Source organism: Carcharhinus amblyrhynchos, chromosome 21, assembly GCF_965287045.1.
Source record: "Carcharhinus amblyrhynchos chromosome 21, sCarAmb.v2.hapA, whole genome shotgun sequence".
NCBI lineage: Eukaryota > Metazoa > Chordata > Chondrichthyes > Carcharhiniformes > Carcharhinidae > Carcharhinus > Carcharhinus amblyrhynchos.
The window spans coordinates 38,111,264-38,131,212 of NC_137344.1; the positions used below are offsets into that span (position 1 = coordinate 38,111,264).

Below are 19,949 nucleotides of genomic sequence, written 5' to 3' on the forward strand. Positions count from 1 at the left end.
TAATTTAAATTTTCCTCTGTAAGGTGGAAACCTAGCTCAGCTATTGTCTCCACAGGATTTTCACAATCTCACAGAATTGATGCAGAAAATCACGAGTTTCACCAAGGTGGAATCACTATTAATAATATCATGGTTCATAATAGTCGCACCAGGAGACAACTTGGGATTACTGTCTCCAACTGCTATCAATGAATGAGCCAGCAATTGGTGCCAACAGGCTTTCAATTCTATGGAGGAGGAGTGCCTGCTAGCTGGTATCAACTGGGTTTCAACCAGCTGGGGTCAAATGCCCGCTTCCCAATGTTCAGCCCATTTTTAAACAGCCAAAGGTAACTGTTAATCAAGGATCTACCTGCCAGGATGTGCACTGACCAGTGATTGACTGTGGCCCAATTATCCCAAAGCATAGCTGCTCACTGGAGGAGGAGAGTTTCTAGGTGGAAAGTCAATGGTTGTGGGGGAATCAGGGGTTGGTGGGCAAACAGGAAAGTGGAATTGAGACCACAGGCAGATCAGTCACGATCTTACTGAATGGTGGAGCAGGTTTGAGGGGCCGAATGGCCTACCCCTACTCCAAAATCTTATGTTCCTATGGTGGAAACCAATTACCGTAGTCTCAGGACATTTTGTCAAAGCATTTTGCCTTGAAATGACCAAAACAAATGCAACAATACCAAAGTCAGGGGAAACAACAACTTTACATTGTCTGAGAAGAGGGTGCTGATTGGCTGGCAAGTGGACACTGGTCAAGGCATTGCCCCAGGGAATGAACATTACAGCAAGAGCTCCTCAGGCAGGTGTCCTAGACCCAAACATCTTCAGCTACTTTATCAAGAATCCCTGTCTTTTTTTTAAATTCACTTATGGGGACATGTCTGTTGTGGGTTGGACAGCATTTATTGCCTATCCCTTGTTGCCTTTGAACTGAGTGGTTTGCTGGGCCACTTCAGGGAGCAGTTGAGAATCAACCACATTGCTGTGACTCTGGAGTCACATGTAGGCCAGACTAGGTAAGACGGCAGATTTCCTTCCCTAAAGGACATTAGTGAACCTGATGTTTTTTTCTGACAACTGAGTGGTTTCATGGTCATCGGTAGATTCTCAATTCCAGATTTTTTTTAGATCAAATTCCTCCATCTCCTTCGGTGGGGTTCGAAACCAGGTACCCAGAGCATTAGCTGAGTTCCTCCAAAGCCCTTCATAGTTAAAAGAAACCTTTGTTAAATCTCAATTGTCTTCTCTGTTGGATATAGCCTCCACATTTAATTAGGAGGAAGTACTTGAGAAGTTTTCCATACTTTGCAACATCACGTGGAGTCAATTCTGCATGGACAATGAACAGTGGAAGGGGATTTTTGATTGTTTCCATGAGTTAATGTGACAGCAAGTTAAAGTTCAATGCTCTGACCAATCCTGCTCAAAATTATTATGGTGAGTTTGAGGAAATCATGTTGTGCAAAATTTCTGCTCGATATTACGGTGAATTGACTGCAAAGCCAACACCTAATTATTCATATAGTAGTATCAGAGTAGAGATGGCAGCAGCCTTGGAAAAGTGTCCATAAATTTCTTTACCACGCCGACATATTGTGCTTAATCAACATTAAGAATTTCATGAAAAAAATGTTTAGTCCAATTTTATTATATGTTTGGAGGAAGCATGTTTCAAATGTGTGCGTAAATATAAATCACCATTTTTAAATTCAATTAAATCTTCACCTAATTAAAAACAAAATGCATTTGTGATTTCTGAAGTACTATAAACAGCTGTCTTGCAACTAGTAGAATCATGGAACCACAGAATCCCTACAGTGTAGAAGGAGATCATCTGGCAGAGTCTGCACTGACTCCTTAAAAGAGGATCTTCCCCAGGCCACCCCCCCACCTACCTTACTGTGTACCCTGAAAGGATATTATTAAACTAGGAAGAGTTGCATGGTTTGAGTTATAAAAGGAGAGCTGGATAGACTGGGACTTTTTTTCCTTGGAATGTAGGATGAAGGAGATAGATCAGATAAATACTGAATATCTTTTCCCAAAGGTAGAGGAGTCTATAACTAGAGGGCATAAGTTTAAGGTGAGAGGGGAGAGATACAAAAAGGATCCAGAGGCAATTGCTTCATTCAGAGGGTGGTGTGTCTGAAACAAGCTGCTAGAGGCAGTAGTCGAGGCAGGTGCAATTTTGTCTCTTAAAAAGCATTTAAAAGTTACATGGCCAAGATGTGTATAGAGTGATGTGGGCCAAATGCGGGCAATTGGGATTAATTTAATGGCAAAACCTGGGCGGCATGGACAAGTTGAGCTGAAGGGTCTATTTCCATGCTGTAAACCTCTATGACTCTATCCCCATGGCTAAGCCACATAGCTTTAGACCAAGGGGCAATTTAGCATGGCCAATCCACCTCCTAACCTGCACATCTGGATTGTGGGAAGAAATTGGAGCACCCAGAGGAAACCACACAGACATGGAGAACGTGCAAACTACACAGGCACCCAAGGCCGGTATCGAACCTGGGTCCTTGCTGCACTGAGACAGCAGTGTTTACCACATTATAATCCTTTAAAAGTTTCCTGTACGTTACATATTTGCCTTATTGGGAACCACCATTTTCAAAGAGTCATGTTGAGAGTCCTTTATCTTGGTCAAATAATAGCCTTGCTAGTTATTCAATCTCCTGCCTGGATCAGTGGAAATTACATTATGCCCCTCTACCACGAACACTGTCAATGATCACTGAAAACGGTGCTAATCACTAATCTTTAGTTTTGCGAGTACAGCATGAGGTGGTAACACACTAATCCAACCTAGAAACATTTTGTATTTCTGTGTAACAGAGTTCTTTTTGAAATCATTCACCTTTGCCACAAAACTCCTTTTCCCAGCACCAGCTTCCTGGTATGGTTGTTAAATATTTCACATGTCACCAACTGTGTGAAATGGCCAAATGATGTAACGTTTGACCCTTTCCCCACCCAGTTACGATGAAATAGCTTCACACTATTAATATAGCTTGGCAAATGCTCAAATGTGTAAAAAAAAAAGCTTTATTCATCATGGCTTATTATCTGTGGTTAAATACACCTTGTCATGTTCAAACGCAATACAATATTGAATTTAATAGATTACACATTGGTACAAAAGTAAACAAACCCTTTCAAATGTGATCATGAGTGCTTATTACGTGGCTTACACTTCTTGTATTGTGACTTTTAATGAGGGAAACTCAGGTGCTGGTTTGAAGTGGTTGTAGCAAGAAATATTGTTCTTCTGAATAACAAAAGACAACTCAGGCAAGGATAGTGTGTGCTGGTGCTCATACAAGATTCAAGATGGATTATTTGCCCATGGGTTTTTGAGGTACCAGAGCTTTCATTGTTTGGAGAAAGCAAATCATACGTAACATTTAATCAGTAAACAAACGGTTTTCATTCTTCCACGGAACAGATTCTCTTTCATATTTCACATACACCCGAGTGTCATGTGACCACCTGCTGGAAGAGATAAGATCATCAATTAGTAACTTGACCATTTTCAATATTAGAGACACAAAAATCAGGAAGTTAAACTGTTTAACTTTGTAAAACTAGTTACAGCTCTAAACTGTTGCTTAAGTCAATAGCATAATCAACAACTTTTCTTTTAGTCTAAAGTGACAGAACAACTTATGTTTATAATGATGTACTTAAGCTAATGAAGCTTCCCAAGGTGTTTTCAGTAGCATTACTAAAACAAAGTGTGACAGCAAGCCACCTAAAAATGATATTGGGCTGGATCTTCCTCTTGCCAAGTGGAACCACAAATCATGTTTTGCAGTGTCGACCCCCTCAAGGATTCCCATTTCCACAGCATTTTTGTCTCCATGAGACATGATCACGCAACGTTCAGTGCTGCTGCTTCCCAAGGCAGGCCCAAGGAGGTGACAGAGTGGGGACGGGTGGCATGGCAGGCTGGTTAGGAGGCCCATTTATATTGACTGACACATCAACCCAGTTCAATTTCTGGTGGGTTTGTGAGCCCTCTAGCTCTCACTTTGTACTCAACCCCTCACCTCATAGAAGGCATGGTTAGGTCTATTAGCCACCCTCCCTCAGTGTACCCGAAGGAATGTGGTGACCAGGGGATTTTCAATTTAACTTCATTGTAGTGTTAATGTAAGCCTAAAAAAAAACTCACCAACCCTCTCATTGACTCCTTATATCCCCATAGCCTTTCCTGCTGCAGATTATTTCTATGGATACAGATGCCACAGATGGTCAAAAACATCTGTTTTTCCGAATGGCCTAGTTACAATTCCTAAGGGAACGATGAACCAAAATAATCAACATTATCAATGACCCCCAGATTAAACAAAATACCAAGACTTCACTATTTGGAAGTGAAGAAGTCATATTGAACTCTAAATATTAACTCCTTTTTTCTCTTCACAAATGCTATCAGAGCAGTTGAGTCTTTGTTGTATTTTGATTTTAGATGCAGGAAGGATGTTTCTCCTGGCTGGGATTTCTAGAATCAGGGGACGCAGTCTCATAATAAGAGGGAGACCATTTTGGGCTGTGATAAGGAGGGATTTCTTCACTCAGAGGATAGTGAATCTTTGGAAATTCTCCACCACAGAGGCCTGTGGAAGCTCAGTCATTGAGCATGTTCAAGATGGAGATCAATGGATTTCTACATAGTAAAGGCACCAAGGGATACGGGGATAGCGCAAAGAAAATGGCATTGAAATAGAAAATCAACCATACTCCAAATGAGTGGTGGGACAGGGTCGAGGGGCCAAATGGCTTACTCCTGCTCCTATTTCCTATGTTCCCAACAAGTTCACATTTGTGAGATGGGTAACAAGAACCCTGGAAAATTACCAGTGTCAGTGGAGAGAAGTGGCTGAGCAGGTCACTAGTAGCAACATGGTTCCGACAGACACTACTTGCTGGGCCAGAATTGAGAAATTTGACTTAAATCTCTGTGGCTGTCTGAAAGGTTCCACTAACATTAAAATTAGCTCATGCTGTGACCTTATCAGAGACAACGCAGTCCACGCTATGTTGTGATATCAGAATCCCTATTCCTGAAGGCCACAGATCTGTTCTGACCTTCTTGCTAAATTGCAGCCTCCTGATGCCCTGGTTTGCGCTGATCTGAATGTAGGAGCTCTGGGTGGATAGGGCTCCCTGCTCAGTGCTCTCACTTTGTTGTCCTTCTCTCCTGCGGAAGTTGGCAACGCTGTGCCTACTCTCACCACCACCTCCTCCAATTCCTCATGCATGGCAACGGGCAACCCGTAGCAAGATGCATCCAACAAAACTATTCATTTCTGCCGTGGTGCCTAATAAGGTAGAATTGCACAGCATTCAATGCTTTTTTTTTAACCACGGTGCCCTCAGAGGAGAGCAAGAAAGACAAATTGGATAGGATAAGCCTTTTCTCACTAAACCCTTCAAAACTCGCCATTAGAATTCATTTTTCAGGCCGAGGAAAACACCTACAGGTTCTGAAATGAATTGAGAAAATAATCTCCTTTTCATTCAAAGTATACAACTCCAAATTGAATTTCTTGCTCTTAAATTGTGCAGAAGGGTGGCACAGTGATTAGCACTGCTCCCTCATTATGCCAGCGACCCGGGTTTGATTCCAGCCTTAGGCGACTGCCTGAGTGGAGTCTGCACGTTCTCCCTGTGTCTGCATGGGTTTCCTCCCACAGTTCGAAAGACATGCTGGTTAGGTGAATTGGCCATGCTAAATTGCCCCAAGGTTAGATGGATTAGCCATTGTGTGGGGTTACGGGGATAGGGTGGGGAAAAGGGTCTGGGTAAGGTGCTTTGTCAGAGAGAGCTGGTGTGGATTTGACGGGATGAATGGCCTGCTTCTGCACTGTAGGGAATCTATGAATCTCTCCAGTTCTGCTTCACATTTATCACAACTGTTGTTTACACAATAGACCCATGTCAGTCATATGGTTGCAGGTTTGAGATTCTTTACCTCACAATGTTAATTGCTAGCTGTCATCCAGTGGTAACCTTTGAGTTTGAAGGTTGTGGGTTCAAGTCCCACGTTAGCACAAGAAAAAACCTGAATTGACACACCAGTGTAAGCCTGAAGGAATTCTGCACTGTTGGGATGTGAGACATTAAAATGAGGCTTCTCTGGCTTCTTTAGGTGGAAATAGAAAATTGCCTTACAACAGTGACTACACTTCAAAAGTACTTCACTGGCTGTAAACTGCTTCGGAACGTCCTGAGTTTGCGAAAAGCACTATAGAAATGGAAGCCTTTCTTTCAAGGCCTGATCTTGCTCCAAAGCCTTCCCAATTCACATTAAGAAATGCGACCATTACTTTCTACATCACACAAAGGAATTTACAAGCTGAAGGGTTCACGGTTACTAACCGTGGACAGGTTCTGGCAAATCCCATGCTGACTGCTCTTGTGAGTGCGGACCTGTCAGTGTTACTCAACCGACAGCTGCTCAGTTTGATTTAAAACAAAGTCTGTTTTCATGTATGACATTTTTAACAATTCAGTAAATGTTGAAAAATGTACCGCACAGGAGGAGGCCACTTCACCTGTCATGTCTACACCAGCCGAAAAACAAGTCACCCAGCGGAATCCAGCATTTGGTCTGTAGCCCTGGAGATTATGGGACTTGAGATGCATATCCATACACCTTTTAAATGAGTTAAGGATTTCTTCCTCTGCTCCCCTTTCAGGCAGCGAGTCCCAGACCCTTACCATCTTCTGAGAGAAAACATGTTTCCTTCATCTGTCCTTTAATCCTTCTATCGATCACTTTAGATCTATGCCCCCTAAACGTTGACCTCTTTGCTAAAGGAAATAGGTCCTTCCCATGCACTCTATCCAGGCCCCTCATAACTTGGTACAGCACAATTAAATCTGCCCTCAGCCTCTTCTGGTCCCAGTCTATCCAGTCATTGCTCATAGTTGCAATTTTCCAGGCCTGACAACATCCTTGTAAATCTCCTCTATACCCTCTCTAATGCAATTGCATCCTTTCTGTAAAGACGTAACCAGAACAGCACACAATACGCAATTTGCATAACTAGTATTTTGTATATTTTTCTGCTCTTATATTCTATGCCTTGGTTAATAAAGGAGAGTATTCCATATGCTTTCTTAATAACCTTACCGACTTATGCTGCTAGCTTCAGGGATCTGTGAATATTCACTTCATTGTCCCTCATTTCCATTACACCTCTTAGCATTCTCCCATTTATTATATGTTCCTTTGCATTGTTTGACCTTTCCAAATGCATCACCACACCTCAAATTTCACTGGATTGAATTCAATTTGCCACTTTTCTGCCCACCTGACCAGTCCATTGTTATCTTCTTGCAATCTATAGTTTCCCTCCTCACTATCAACCTCTTTGCCAACTTTTCTGCCATCTGTAAACTTGATCACGACCCATACATTTATGTCTAAATCACTTATAACCACAAAAAGCAGGAGGACCTATTACCAAGCCCTGTGGAACCCCACTGGAAACAACTTCAGATTTGACCAGCCCACTCCTTTACTCTGAATCTCTTGAATTCCCCTTTGAATGCATCCCACTGCATCATATCAAGTCCAAGATAGGGTGCAATACCTTATCTTGCCAACTTAGATCTGGTTTGTTTCTCTCGTGGGGTGCCTAAGTTCTATTTATTTGAAATTTGAATTTGGTTTTTGGCACAAACAAGGAATGGATTTGTGTTTGCCAAATGAAGAATGGTGTAAAGAAAACACTGGGTATCTGAGTTCCAAGAAGTTCCTTTGCTCAGAATGAACACTTCTCACCTTAAGTGCAAGGATTATTTTTTCCTTAACAAGATGTGATGGTGGGGTGGTATTAGAACTGGTCTAGTAACCCAGAGGCTCAGGCTCATATTCTAAGGTTTCAGTTTCAAATCCCACCATGGCAGATGGTGGAATTTAAATTCAATTAATAAAATCTGCAAATTAAAAACTAGTCTCAGTAATGCTATCCATAAACCCATCAACAATTGTTGCAAAAACTCATCTGGTTCATCAAAGTCCTTTAGGGAAAGGGATCGGCCATCTTTACCTGGCCTGGCCTATATGTGACTCCAACATGGTTGACTCATAACTGCTCTCTGAAATGGCTGAGCAAGCCTTTCAGTTCAAGGGCAATTACGGAGTTCGTAAGTTCAGGAAATATTGGAGCAGAATTAGGCCATTCAGCCCGTCGACCCTGCTCCGCCATTCGATCATAGCTGACATGCTCCTCATCCCCTTTTCACTGCCTTCTCCCCATAATCCAGGACCAATTAAAAATCTGTCTAACTCTTCCGCAAATTTATTCACTGTCCCAGCATCCACCGCACCTTAGGGTAACGAATTCCACAGATTCGCAACCCTTTGGGAAGGGGAACAAGTATCAGCATTGCTCATACACCATGAAAGAATACATTAACAAAAACTGTTCACACATTCAGGGTAAACTAGCCATTAAATAAAACCTATAGATTCAGAGTCTGAATTGCTGGTGCCTCACACCTATTGTACAATACGAGATTTGAAATTACTTAAGCACCACAGTGCAACTGGCTGACTTTTCAAGATCCACTCATGGTACAACAAGAATCCTCACACATGCCAGGAATGTACAGGTAAAGTGAAGATCCAAAACATCTGTCAATCATTAAGCTACTTTCTCCTGCAACCAAGGGTTCTGCTTTTCCAAACATTCGACCCTGCAGTGACACATTATCCAAAAGGAAACATATTCATTCACCATTCCTTTCAGACTTTTGGATTATTCAATTTTAAACTGACAGCTTCCCTCATACAACAAATAAAAATTCAATAAGATAGTCATAACACAAATGAACATTTATTTATGATTCAGATAATGAAGGTGTAAAAACAGTGAGTGGAAACAAGTTTGCTGATGCAGGATAATTAAGTCCACAGTATCTGTGTAAATGTGTGTTATTTCCTCTCTTGATAGATAAAGAGTTTTGTACAGCTAAAGACAAGACAGGATGACATTAGTGCATGGAGATCAGTATCTACCTCATGTCAGTGGCACTTATCCTTGCAACAGTCAATGGATTAAAAACAAAATTCCAGGCATGCCAATAGACTTCCCTCAAAACATTTTAAACTATGTGGTTGGCTTCAGTTACAGCACATCTGAGCATAGATTCACGCATCGCAAAAGATCAATTGCTCAGTGTGTCTGGGCCATTCTCTGGCAGAGTTATGGCGTTAGCCCCAGTTTCTTGCCTCACAGACTTGCAAATTCAGCATTTATCCAGCTGCATTTTGAAAGTAACTACTGAACCTTCCCCCTCGCCTCCCCCAACTCTCTGCTGCTCTTTTACTCTTTCAGATCCTAGTTTGGAACAACTCACCATATAATCAACAAAGATCATCTTATACCTAATAGTTATCATAAGATAAAGGTGAGAACAAGAGTTTCCCTTGTTCTCACATTTCACCCCACCAGTCCCCACATGCAAAGCATAATCCTTTGCCATTTTCGCCAGGTCTGGCAGCATCTGTAAGGAGAGAAAAGAGCTGACGTTTCGAGTCCAGATGACCCTTTGTCAAAGATAGAAGGCATAGAAAGGGAAGGGGGGATAAAATAAGGGAGGAATGGGAGAAGAAAAATAAAGAAAGACAACAAATTAGTAAAAGGTAGAAGACAGTTAAAAATGAAATGAAATGAAAGCAACGGGTCAAGGTGAGGTAGAGCAAATCATCTGAAGTTGAGGCTAGATGCCACCACTAAACACATCTTCCCTTCACTCCTTGTCAGCATTCCGCAGTGACCATTCCTTCCAGGATAACCTAGTCCACTCCTCCTCTATACCCAACACCTATGGTACCTTCCCATTCAATTGCAGAAGGTGTAACACCTACCCCTTTATCTCTTCTAAGCTTACCACCTCAAGGTCCAAAACACTCATTCCAGGTTAAGCAGCATTTCACTTGCATCTCTTTTAATTTGGTGTATTGCATTCGCTGTTCCCACTGCGGTCTCCTCTTTATTGGAGAGACCAAACATAGACTGGGTGATCACTTTGCTGAGCATCTCCAATCTGTGCGCAATCAGACCCTGACCTTCCTGTTGTTTGCCATTTTAACACACAATCCTGCTCTCATTCCCACATGTCTATCCTTGGCACGCTGCAATGTTCCAGTGAAGCTCAACGCAAAGTGGAGGAACAGCATCTCATCTTTCGACTAGGCACTTTACAGTCTTCCAGACTCAACATTGAATTCAACAACTTCAGGTGATTTGCTTTACCCAAACTCGACCCCTTTGTTTTCATTTCATTTTTAACTGTCGTCTGCCTTTTACTTATTATCTTTATTTTTCTTTCCCCCACTCTTTCCCTCTATTTTATCCTTTCCTTACCTATTCTCCCCCTTTGCTTCCCCTTTTTCTCCACTTTAACTCTCTCCCTCCCATTGCCCCCACTCCCACATCTTCATCTGTCACAGCTTATTCTCTGATTTCAGCTTCTCTGCTGTTTGGCCATTCACACCTTCTATTCTCTTTCTGGACTGCCATTGTAAGAAGTCTGACAACACTGGGTTTAAGTCCAACCGATTTATTTGATAGTAAACTCACAAGCTTTCGAGGTTAAACTCTTCGTCAGGTGAATGGGGAGTTCTGACTTACACCTGGTATTGTCAGACTTCTTACTGTGTTTACCCCAGTCCAACGCTGGCATTTCCACATCATGGACTGCCATTAGCAGCCTGTCCCCTTGTTTTCGTGGCTGTGACTCAACTTTCATTCCTTCATCCTGCAGTATAAATACCTCCCAATTTCTATGCTTTTTAGCTTTGTCAAAGGGTCATCTGGACTCGAAACAACAGCTCTTTTCTCGCCTTATAGCCGCTGCCAGACCTGCTGAGATTTTCCAACATTTTCTCTTTTGGTTTCAGATTCCAGCATCTGCAGTAATTTGCTTTTACTTTTGCTAGTTATTATAAATCAATGTGGTTTGACCTCTTTGGCCATGGTAACAGTTTCGCTCTAAGTATTTCATCAAAACCCTTCACAGTTGGAATGTCTCAATTAAATTTCCCCCAAACCCTTCTCTGCTCTCTGAGGAGCAACAATCCCCAATTCTCCAGTCTTTTCATGTGGTACCATTTTATTAAAACTTTACTGCACCCTCTGTGAGGCCTTGAAACTCCTCCTGAAGCAATGGTGCCCAGAATTGAACAAAATACTGAAGCTCAACCAGTGATTTATAAAGCTTTGCATGACTTCCATCTGTCTACAAATCAGAGTATCCCACATGGATTTTAAGTTGCCAAAACTGCCATCTTTAAAGATTTGTGTACATCAATCCTGCTCAAGCCTCTCTGTTCCTGCACCCACTTTAAATCACCCATTGTGAAACCTGAACAAGAAGAGTATACTTCGCAGGACGATCTTATATCGCTTGCTCTCAGTGCATCCTGAAGTTCGATTGCCACTCACTGCTCAATTTATACTATTTATACTCTCATTCATGTGTGCATCCAAAAGCAAAGTGAGGAAGGCACAATGCACAGTTGTTAGCACTGCTGTCTTACAGCGCCAGGGTCCCAGGTACAATTCTGGCCTTGGGTCACTATCTATGTCAAGTTGGCATATTCTCCCCATATCTGCATGGGTTTCCTCCGCATGCTGTGGTTTCCTCCCACAGTCCAAAGATGTGCGGGTTAGATTGACTGGCCATGCTAAATTGACCGTAGTGTCAGGGGGTTTAGCATAGTAAATGCATGGGGTTACGGGAATAGGGCTCACGTGGGATTGTGATCTGTACAGACTCGAATGGCCTCCTTCTATGCTGCAGGGATTCTATGAAAATGAATGGAAGAACGCCATTTGAATCCTTACTACATGTTTTAGTGTGTCATCTTGAAATGATATGCAGCTTCATACTTGTTCAGCAAAAACAGCTGAAACATCATCACAGTACTGAGATGAGTTAAATTAACACGTTTTATTTTTAGTTTAGAAGTAGTTTTAGATACTCATGGTCAAAGCTATTTTGCACAAGAATGAAAGTTGACAATCCCATGCAGTACTGAAGGATGTAAGAGATTCCACGGCACGATCTCATTTGGAGTATTGTGAGCAGTTTTGGGCTCCCTATCTAAGGAAAGATGTGCTGGCCTTTGAAAGGGTCCAGAGAAGGTTCCCAAGAATGATCCCTGGAATGAAGAGCTTGTCATATGAGGAAAGGTTGAAGATTCTGTACTCGGAGTTTAGAAGGATGAGGAGGGATCTTATTGAAACTTACAGGATACTGCGAGGCCTGGGTAGAGAGGATGTTTGCACAAGTAGGAAAAACTAGAAGAGGGAACAACCACAAGTTAAAGGGGCGATCCTTTATAACAGAGATGAGGAGGAATTTCTTCAGCCAGTGGTAAATCTGTGAAACTCTTTGCCGCAGCTGGCTGTGGAGGCCAGGTCATTGAGTGTCTTTAAGATACAGAAATTGACAGGTTCTTGATTAATAAGGGGATCAGGGTTTATGGGGATGAGAAAAATATCAGCATGATTGAATGGCAGACCAGACTCGATGGGCCGAATGGCCTAATTCTGCTTCTATATCTTATGGTCTTATCTCGAAGGAGGAGGAGATTTATCCACTTTCCACTGGCCAATATTTATCTCTGAATCAACATCACAAAACTAGATTATCTGGTCATTATCACATTGCTGTTTGTGAAGTCTGCTCTGTGTTAACTGACCGTCACACCTCCTACACTTCAAAAGTAAATGATTGACTGTAAAACACTTTTGGAATATCCTATAGTTGTGAAATACAAGTATGTGTATAATAAACACAAATCTTTCCCTTTAAAATCATGTAAATCACTTGGTAATCAATAATGGAAAATCTTAGTGGTTAATGTCCCAAACAATGTGGACTCCAAGTCAGAGATGAATGATCATTTACTCCAGAACAACAACTGCTGCTGAGGGACAGAACAAGTGTGCCATTGTACCAGGACAGCCCTCAATTATTTTTGGTCAAAGCTAATTACTTTGTTTTATTTATAAACTTAAAAAAAAATCAACCTCAGTGATTTTCTGGAACTGAATGAAGAAAATATTTCAGAGAGAGGTATTAGTCATAAATAGGCATCCAGCTCACCATCCCTACCTGACCCACCCACACTAATCCAAGCCTCCAAATCGACCCTCAAGTTTAAGTTGAAGTTTATTTATTAGTGTCACAAGTAGGCTTATATTAACACTGCATTGAACTTACTGTGAAAATCCCCTACTGTATTTGATATCATTTTAAAATAACCTGTCAGTGCTGCTTCAATGAAAATGTGTGGTATTTATGTTCCAACTGCCTTAATGCAGCCGTGTCTTTTTTTAAAAAAAGCTCTTTAATTCTTGACTCCAGTCCCAAGTCATCTCTGGGAACCAGTTCTCACCCCTTAAAGAAAATCTGTTCTTAAAAAAAAATCTAATTGGTCAAGAGGATATTAAATTGCTACTGACTGCTGTGTCATTTTGAGGCCTTGGCTGGGCTCAAAAAAGTGTTTGGACCCATTTTTCACAGATTGGACCCCTTATCTGGTGTTTTAACTTTGTGAAATTAGAATTGAGATAATTCCCTCGGAAGGGAATGCGTGCAACTCTATCCAAGAGTCAAGTCTTATACTGCTCAGCAGTGTGGTGTAGGTTACAGTGTGGGCAGTGGGATAACTCCTGTTTAAAACTCTCGCTTGGAACCCTCACCGTTCAGACCAGTCGCTCTCTATCCAGCTGTTTTCTTGGTGGCAAATGCTGGGGGAGCCACACATTATTCAGCTCCACGTATCTGGGCTCCTGCCTCTCGGGAGGAGACATCTCAGCCAAGCGCCTCACCATGTCCCAGCTGATGGCTATCTCCCCCACCGCCAGCTCCTTCTCCGGCGACACCTTGCTGCTTTTCGCCGACAGTGTTTGGGAAAGCCTGCTGGTCAGCTTGGCCAAACCCTTCCCCTGGACCACGATGTCTCTGTCCAGCTCCTCCGGGGGCACCTCGATGTTGCCCGTGCACCAGAAGAGCCACCAGACCAAGCTGAAGAAGACGACGATTGAGCCGCTGTAGATGAGGCAGTCTCCAAAGCCCCTGCCACCCACCCGCACGTTGGCAAAAATGCCAATTAACAGCAAGGTCAGGCCCCCCAAGTCGAAGCTAACAGCCACCCAGAATAATACAGGGCACCTCCCAATGCCCCTCAGCACCATTGCCTCTTGTATTCAGCCCACCTCCAAATGGATTAAAAAGAAGTTTTGGGGAAAAGGATCCAAACTTGTCCAGGTGTTTCTCCTTGGGGATAACCCCGCTTCCCGTGACGTAAATCCTGTTCTGTTTGGACGGAGAAATTGCGGGTTAAAGTCTCAAAAGAGTGTTGCAAACAAAAGCAAACATGACAAAATTCAAAAAACAACAAGAGGAACAGTTATCCCTTTCCCTTTTATTATCTTTTTGAACTGGAATATGCAACGCTTTAGTGGTACAACACTTCTTACCTCTGAATAATACATCTGAAATAACTTTTTAACCTTTTAGCTTTTCTTAACTTAAGGAGTTAGTCATATTAATTTGCCATAAATTGCGTCATTATGTTTCTGCAGCTTATAGTTTGAGGACTGCAGTTGCATAAAACTAACAACATTTAAAAAAAACACCTGAAAGTTGGATATTGATCCAGAAATTACAACAATAACTTGTATTTTTGTAGCACCTTTAACATAGCAAAATGTCCCAAAGCCTTTCACAAGAGTATTATGCCAAATTTCACACAAGCATGATTGACACATATAAGATTCTGAGGGGTCTTGAGAGGGTGGATGTGGAGAGAATGTTTCCTCTTGTGGGATGATCGAGGACTGGGGTCATTTTTTTTTAAAAAAAGGGGTCCGCCCATTTACAATGGGGCTGAAGTGAATTTTCATAGAGAGCCGTGAGTCTTTGGAAATCTTTCAGAAAAGGTCTGCAGACTCTCTGAATATTTTTAAGACACAGGTGGATAGCTTCTTGGCAAGCGAGGGAGTGGTAGGCTATCGGGAGTAGACGGAGTGCAGATCTGAGGTAATTATTTGATCATCCGTGATTTTATTAAATGGTGGATTTGGCTCAAGGGGTTGAATGGCCTACCTTTGGTTCTTGTTTGTATCTAAGCCCATAGCTTGGTCAAGAGGGAACATTTTCAAGGATTAAAGAGAGGTAGAAAGCTATTGGAGGGAATTCTATACCTTGGGCTCCAAGCAGCTGAAGGAAGAGTGATTAAAATTGCTAACCCCAAACAGGCCAAATTTGGAGGAATACAGATACCTTGAATGATTGTAGGGTTGGAGGAAATTATAGAGAATGATAAATCAAGGGTAGGAATTTTAAAATGGAGATGTTATTTCTTTAAGAGTCTCTATAGGTTAATTGAGAGTCTCTATTGGATTCATTGAGAGTCCCCACAGACTTCATTGAGAATCCCCATAGGCTTTATTGAGAGCCTCTATAGGACAGTGAGCACAGAAGTCCTAATGAACAAAACTTGACGAGAGGTAGGACACGGGCAGCTGAGGTTTGGATGAGTTTTGTGGGACAGCAGTAAATCAGTTGATGCAGTGGTGGAGTTGAATGGTTGTGGAGGTGGAAATAGGCAGCTTTTAGTGATAATGCGGATATGTGGTCAGAAGCTTACAAAAAGGTTAAATGTGACAACAGGCTTACAAACAGTCTGGTTCAGTCTCAGAAACTTGCTGGGAAGTGAACACAGAAAATTACAGTGCAGTACAGGCCCTTCAGCCCTCAATGTTGCACCAACCTGTGAAACCAATCTAAAGCCCATCTAACTTACTCTATTCCAATATCAGCCATATGTTTATCTAATGACCATTTAAATGCCCTTAATGTTGGCGAATCCACGACTGTTGTAAGTAGGACATTCCACGCTCTTACTACTCTCTGAGTAAAGAATCTACCTCTGACATCTGGGGTGGGGTTGAAAGGCTTGGGGATGGTTTTGTGAAGAGGGCTGAAAACAATGTCTGAAGTATAGTGCTTTTTTGCATGCCAAACAAGTAAACAAACTCAAATTAACTTAGGGGCATATTAAAAGGGGCAGCCCCCCCCCCCCCCCACAAAAAAAAGGAAGGGGGGGGGGGGATGGCCCGAACAAAAACCAAAATTGAAAGGAAACTTAAAAGTTTAAATCAAAATGTGATTGTCGGGGTCTTTAATGCACCCCAGCTCCTGCGGTGCCCAGCGGGCACGGAAGACATCAACTGTGCCCGTGGACACCGCATGCTCCCTCTCCAGGGATACCTGGCCATGAGCGTTGCCGCGGTAGAGGGACAGACAGTCGGGGTGGACGACCCCGTTGTCTGAAGTATAGTATGCCTGTGGATTTTTCTTTTTGCCGTGCAGGTGGTAACTGTACATTTGTAACCATTTGAAAACAACCTCCACAAAAAGCTGGTGACTGCAATCAGGGAACTATGTTGATGTGTGGGCAAATCAGAAAGCAGTTGATTAATTTCTTTAATTGTAATTTTATAATTATTGCAATGTTGAAATGAAAGGCCACATTCCGGGGCAAAGGTTTAGGTTAAATCGGCAGAAGTGATTTGGGGAAGCTAAGATTGAGATTTGCAAGTCTGTGTATTAAAATGAAGGTTGAAACAAAGATTAAATAACTGCAAGAGATATGAGATATGGGAATGAAAGGCAGTGTATAAGTCTGCCACCAGTGGCAGTGTGGGAACATGCAATACACAACACAGACTCCAGAATCTCTACAGTGCAGAAGGAGGCCATTCAACCTATCGCGTCTGCACCGTCAACAATCCCACCCAGGCCCTATTCCCATAACCCAACATATTTACCCTGCTAATTCCTCTAAGAAGCAATTTAGCCCATTCAATCTACTTAACACACACATCTTTAGACTGCGAGAGGAAACCGGAGCACCCAGAAGAAACCACACATAAACACGGGAAGAATGTACAAACTCCACACCGACAGTGACCTAAGGCTGGAATCGAACCTGGGTCCCTGGTGCTATGAGGCAGCAGTGCTAATCACTGTTCCACCATGCCTCCCATGTCTTCTGCTCTCAAGCATCAATGGCGATGCTACTTTCTAAAATATTGCACCAAATATAAATACAAATTTTCAGCCCACACCTCACTGTAGGAAAGGTGTGATAGCAATAGAGGGGGTATGGAGAAGGTTCACCAGGATGTTGCCTGGGATGGAGCATTTGAGCTTTAAGGAGAGATGGATAGGTTTGGATTGTTTTCCTTAAGAGCAAAGAAGGCTGACGGTGGACACGATTGAGGTGTATAAGATTACGAGGAGTATGGACGAGTGCGTAGGGAGCAACTGTTCCTGTTGGTTGAGGGGATCAATCACGAGGGGGCATAGATTTAGAGTAAGGGGCAAGAGATTCAGAGGGCATTTAAGAAAAAAATTTTTCACTCAGGATTGTGAGAATCTTGAACGCGCTGCCTGGGAAGGTAGTAGCAGCTGGGAACCTTACAACTTTTAAAAAGTATTTGGATGAGCACTTGAAATATCATAACATTGAAGTATAATGGGACAAGTGCAGGAAGATGGGATCAGTGCACCTTTAGTGATAGTGCAGACTTGATGGGCTGAAGGGCCTTTTCTGTGCTGTATGACTTTATGACTATGACAACACAATTCCGTTTTTTACAAACACGGGCAGAAAAATTGTCCTTGAGTTATTTGGACAGGGAATATCTCAGTTTATCATGTTGCGACTCAGCATGTAATATGCCACCATTAATGTTGTTCCAAGGAGTGTAAATGTTCAAATGAGAAACACTCATCCAATCTTTGCCAGACATCAATTGCTCAGTCTGTATTTGCTCTAAGCGTGAAGTATCATTCTCAAACAGCCATACTGTCTGCCTGCTGATCTGTACAGTCCATTTGCTTTGATGTGATGTTGATTCTTTTTTTTATGAAGCAAATAAAGCCAAACATTATCATTTCTAACTTGCAAAAGTTAGAAGATAACTGGGGGAATAAGTTTACATAAATACACAGCAAGACTAAATTGACTGTTTCAATGGAATTATTGTTTTAATCCCAGGTTGATCCCAATAATCTGCCCAATTGATTTTTAACTACATCATTGGTTTGCAGAGTGATCCTGCATATATCAGGGGAAGTGGGTTTTATAACTACAAGTATTTATCCGCAACTATGAGGAATGGTTATAACTGTTGTGAATTTTTCCAGCATTGTGCCTTGGAATATGTCCCAGTTATATCTGGATGAGATTGGAAGGACAGTTTGTCATGATTCATGCTGTCCAATTTACTCCAGTGTCTGTGTCTGATTAACTGAAGCACAAGATTGTTAGTATAATTAGGATAACGGTGCAATTTTGTTAACTCGTTTTAGTTCCTCCTTCAGCTTTCTACATCATGTTCAGACTGGGCATCTGTCAATACTACTCCATAAGCGAGCAGTGGTGCGTGCAGTTGTGACCTGGACTGTTTTGTCTTGTGTGTGTTTATGTACATGACCTCCTCCACTCTCACTGACAACTCCATCACGTCGACAATCATTCATGCTAATGGCAGGTTAGTGAACAAACTCCTTCACATCGTTCAAACCTTCATCTACTGTAGCTCGAGTTAGATTATCAGTAAGTGATCTGGATGAAAGACACACAGTCTTTAATCACACATCAAGGATGCTGAGACTGTCCTTATTTTCTTATCAAACGTAAGCAAGGCACAATGTTATGTTAAAACTGCCACTGTATTTTGCTTGCACATTCCATCAATGTCACAAGTCCATTTGGGTTCTGTACAGGCTGGCTGCTCATTCATATTGCCAGTTTATGTTAATACAATACCGATGATATTTTTAAGAGGCAAGTCACGGCACGGTGGCACAGTGGTTAGCACTACTGTCTTACAGCGCCAGGGACCTGCGGTCGATTCCCAGCTTCCCAATGTGTGGAGTCTGCACATTCTCCCCATGTCTATGTGGGTTTCCTCCAGGTGCTCCGGTTTCCTCCCACAGTCCAAAGATATGTGGGTCAAGTTGATTGATAAATTGCCACTTAGTATCAGGGGAGTAACAGGGTAAATAGGTGGAGTTATGAGGATAGGGGCTGGATGGGATTGTGGTTAGTGCAGACTCAATGGGCCAAATGGCCTCCTTCTGCACTGTAGGGATCTGAGGATTTTATGAATCCAAAATGTAACATCCATGTTTTGAGAGCAGTATATGCTTGGGGATAGTATGTATGCTGTAGGTCCGTATTCCCTATTGTGATGTTGCCTCATTCTAAATATGCTGTTTTTTAGTCAGTTCAGTTTTCACTAAGACAGCTTTTCAAAAAGGAATGCTATAGTGAACGTACTGTTCTGTTATATATATAAATCTTACAATACTGATGCAAAAAGAGTGAAAAAAATGCACAGACATATTTTCATTTTGCTAAGTCAATACGCAATGACCCTTTTAAAAAAATTTGAGTTCTTTATAAAATTTATTATACCATTTTATTAAACCACCAAATGGTTGCAGAATGTTCCATCTGAGAGCCAAGACAATTTGTGCACTTATCCAGACAGTTATAGATTTCAACAAATTTGTTTTGTAGCCAGAGAACAACTTAGAAGATAATAAAATATTCTCAGCTGTCAGAGCATGCAATATTAGGTCATCTTCCAACATAAAATACATGGATTTTGGCAGGTTGTCCAGTTTCTTTTTAATTTCTCTGATTAGCTAAATAAACGTCAGTGTCTTGTTTTGTTGAGTTCGATGCTACTTTCCCTCTCTTATTGTGCTGTCATCTAGCTCTGTGGCCTCCGTGCATTATTTTTTATCTTCAGGGGCAGGCACAGTGGTACAGTAGTTAAGCACTGCTGCCTCAAAGTGCCAGGAACCCAAATTCAATTCTGGCATGGGTCATT

The 19,949-nt window shown here is 42.0% G+C and overlaps 1 protein-coding gene across 1 annotated transcript; it reads right to left on the minus strand.

The window, feature by feature from the left end:
- Window positions 1-10,865: 10,865 nt before the first annotated feature.
- Window positions 10,866-14,228, minus strand: tmem238l (transmembrane protein 238 like). The gene is made up of 2 exons (XM_080209358.1): window positions 13,795-14,228; window positions 10,866-10,956 (listed from the first exon to the last, which is right to left on the minus strand). Exons 1-2 carry the CDS (start codon window positions 14,226-14,228, stop codon window positions 10,866-10,868), a joined length of 525 nt encoding a protein of 174 aa, XP_080065484.1.
- Between the last annotated feature and the right edge of the window lie 5,721 nt (window positions 14,229-19,949).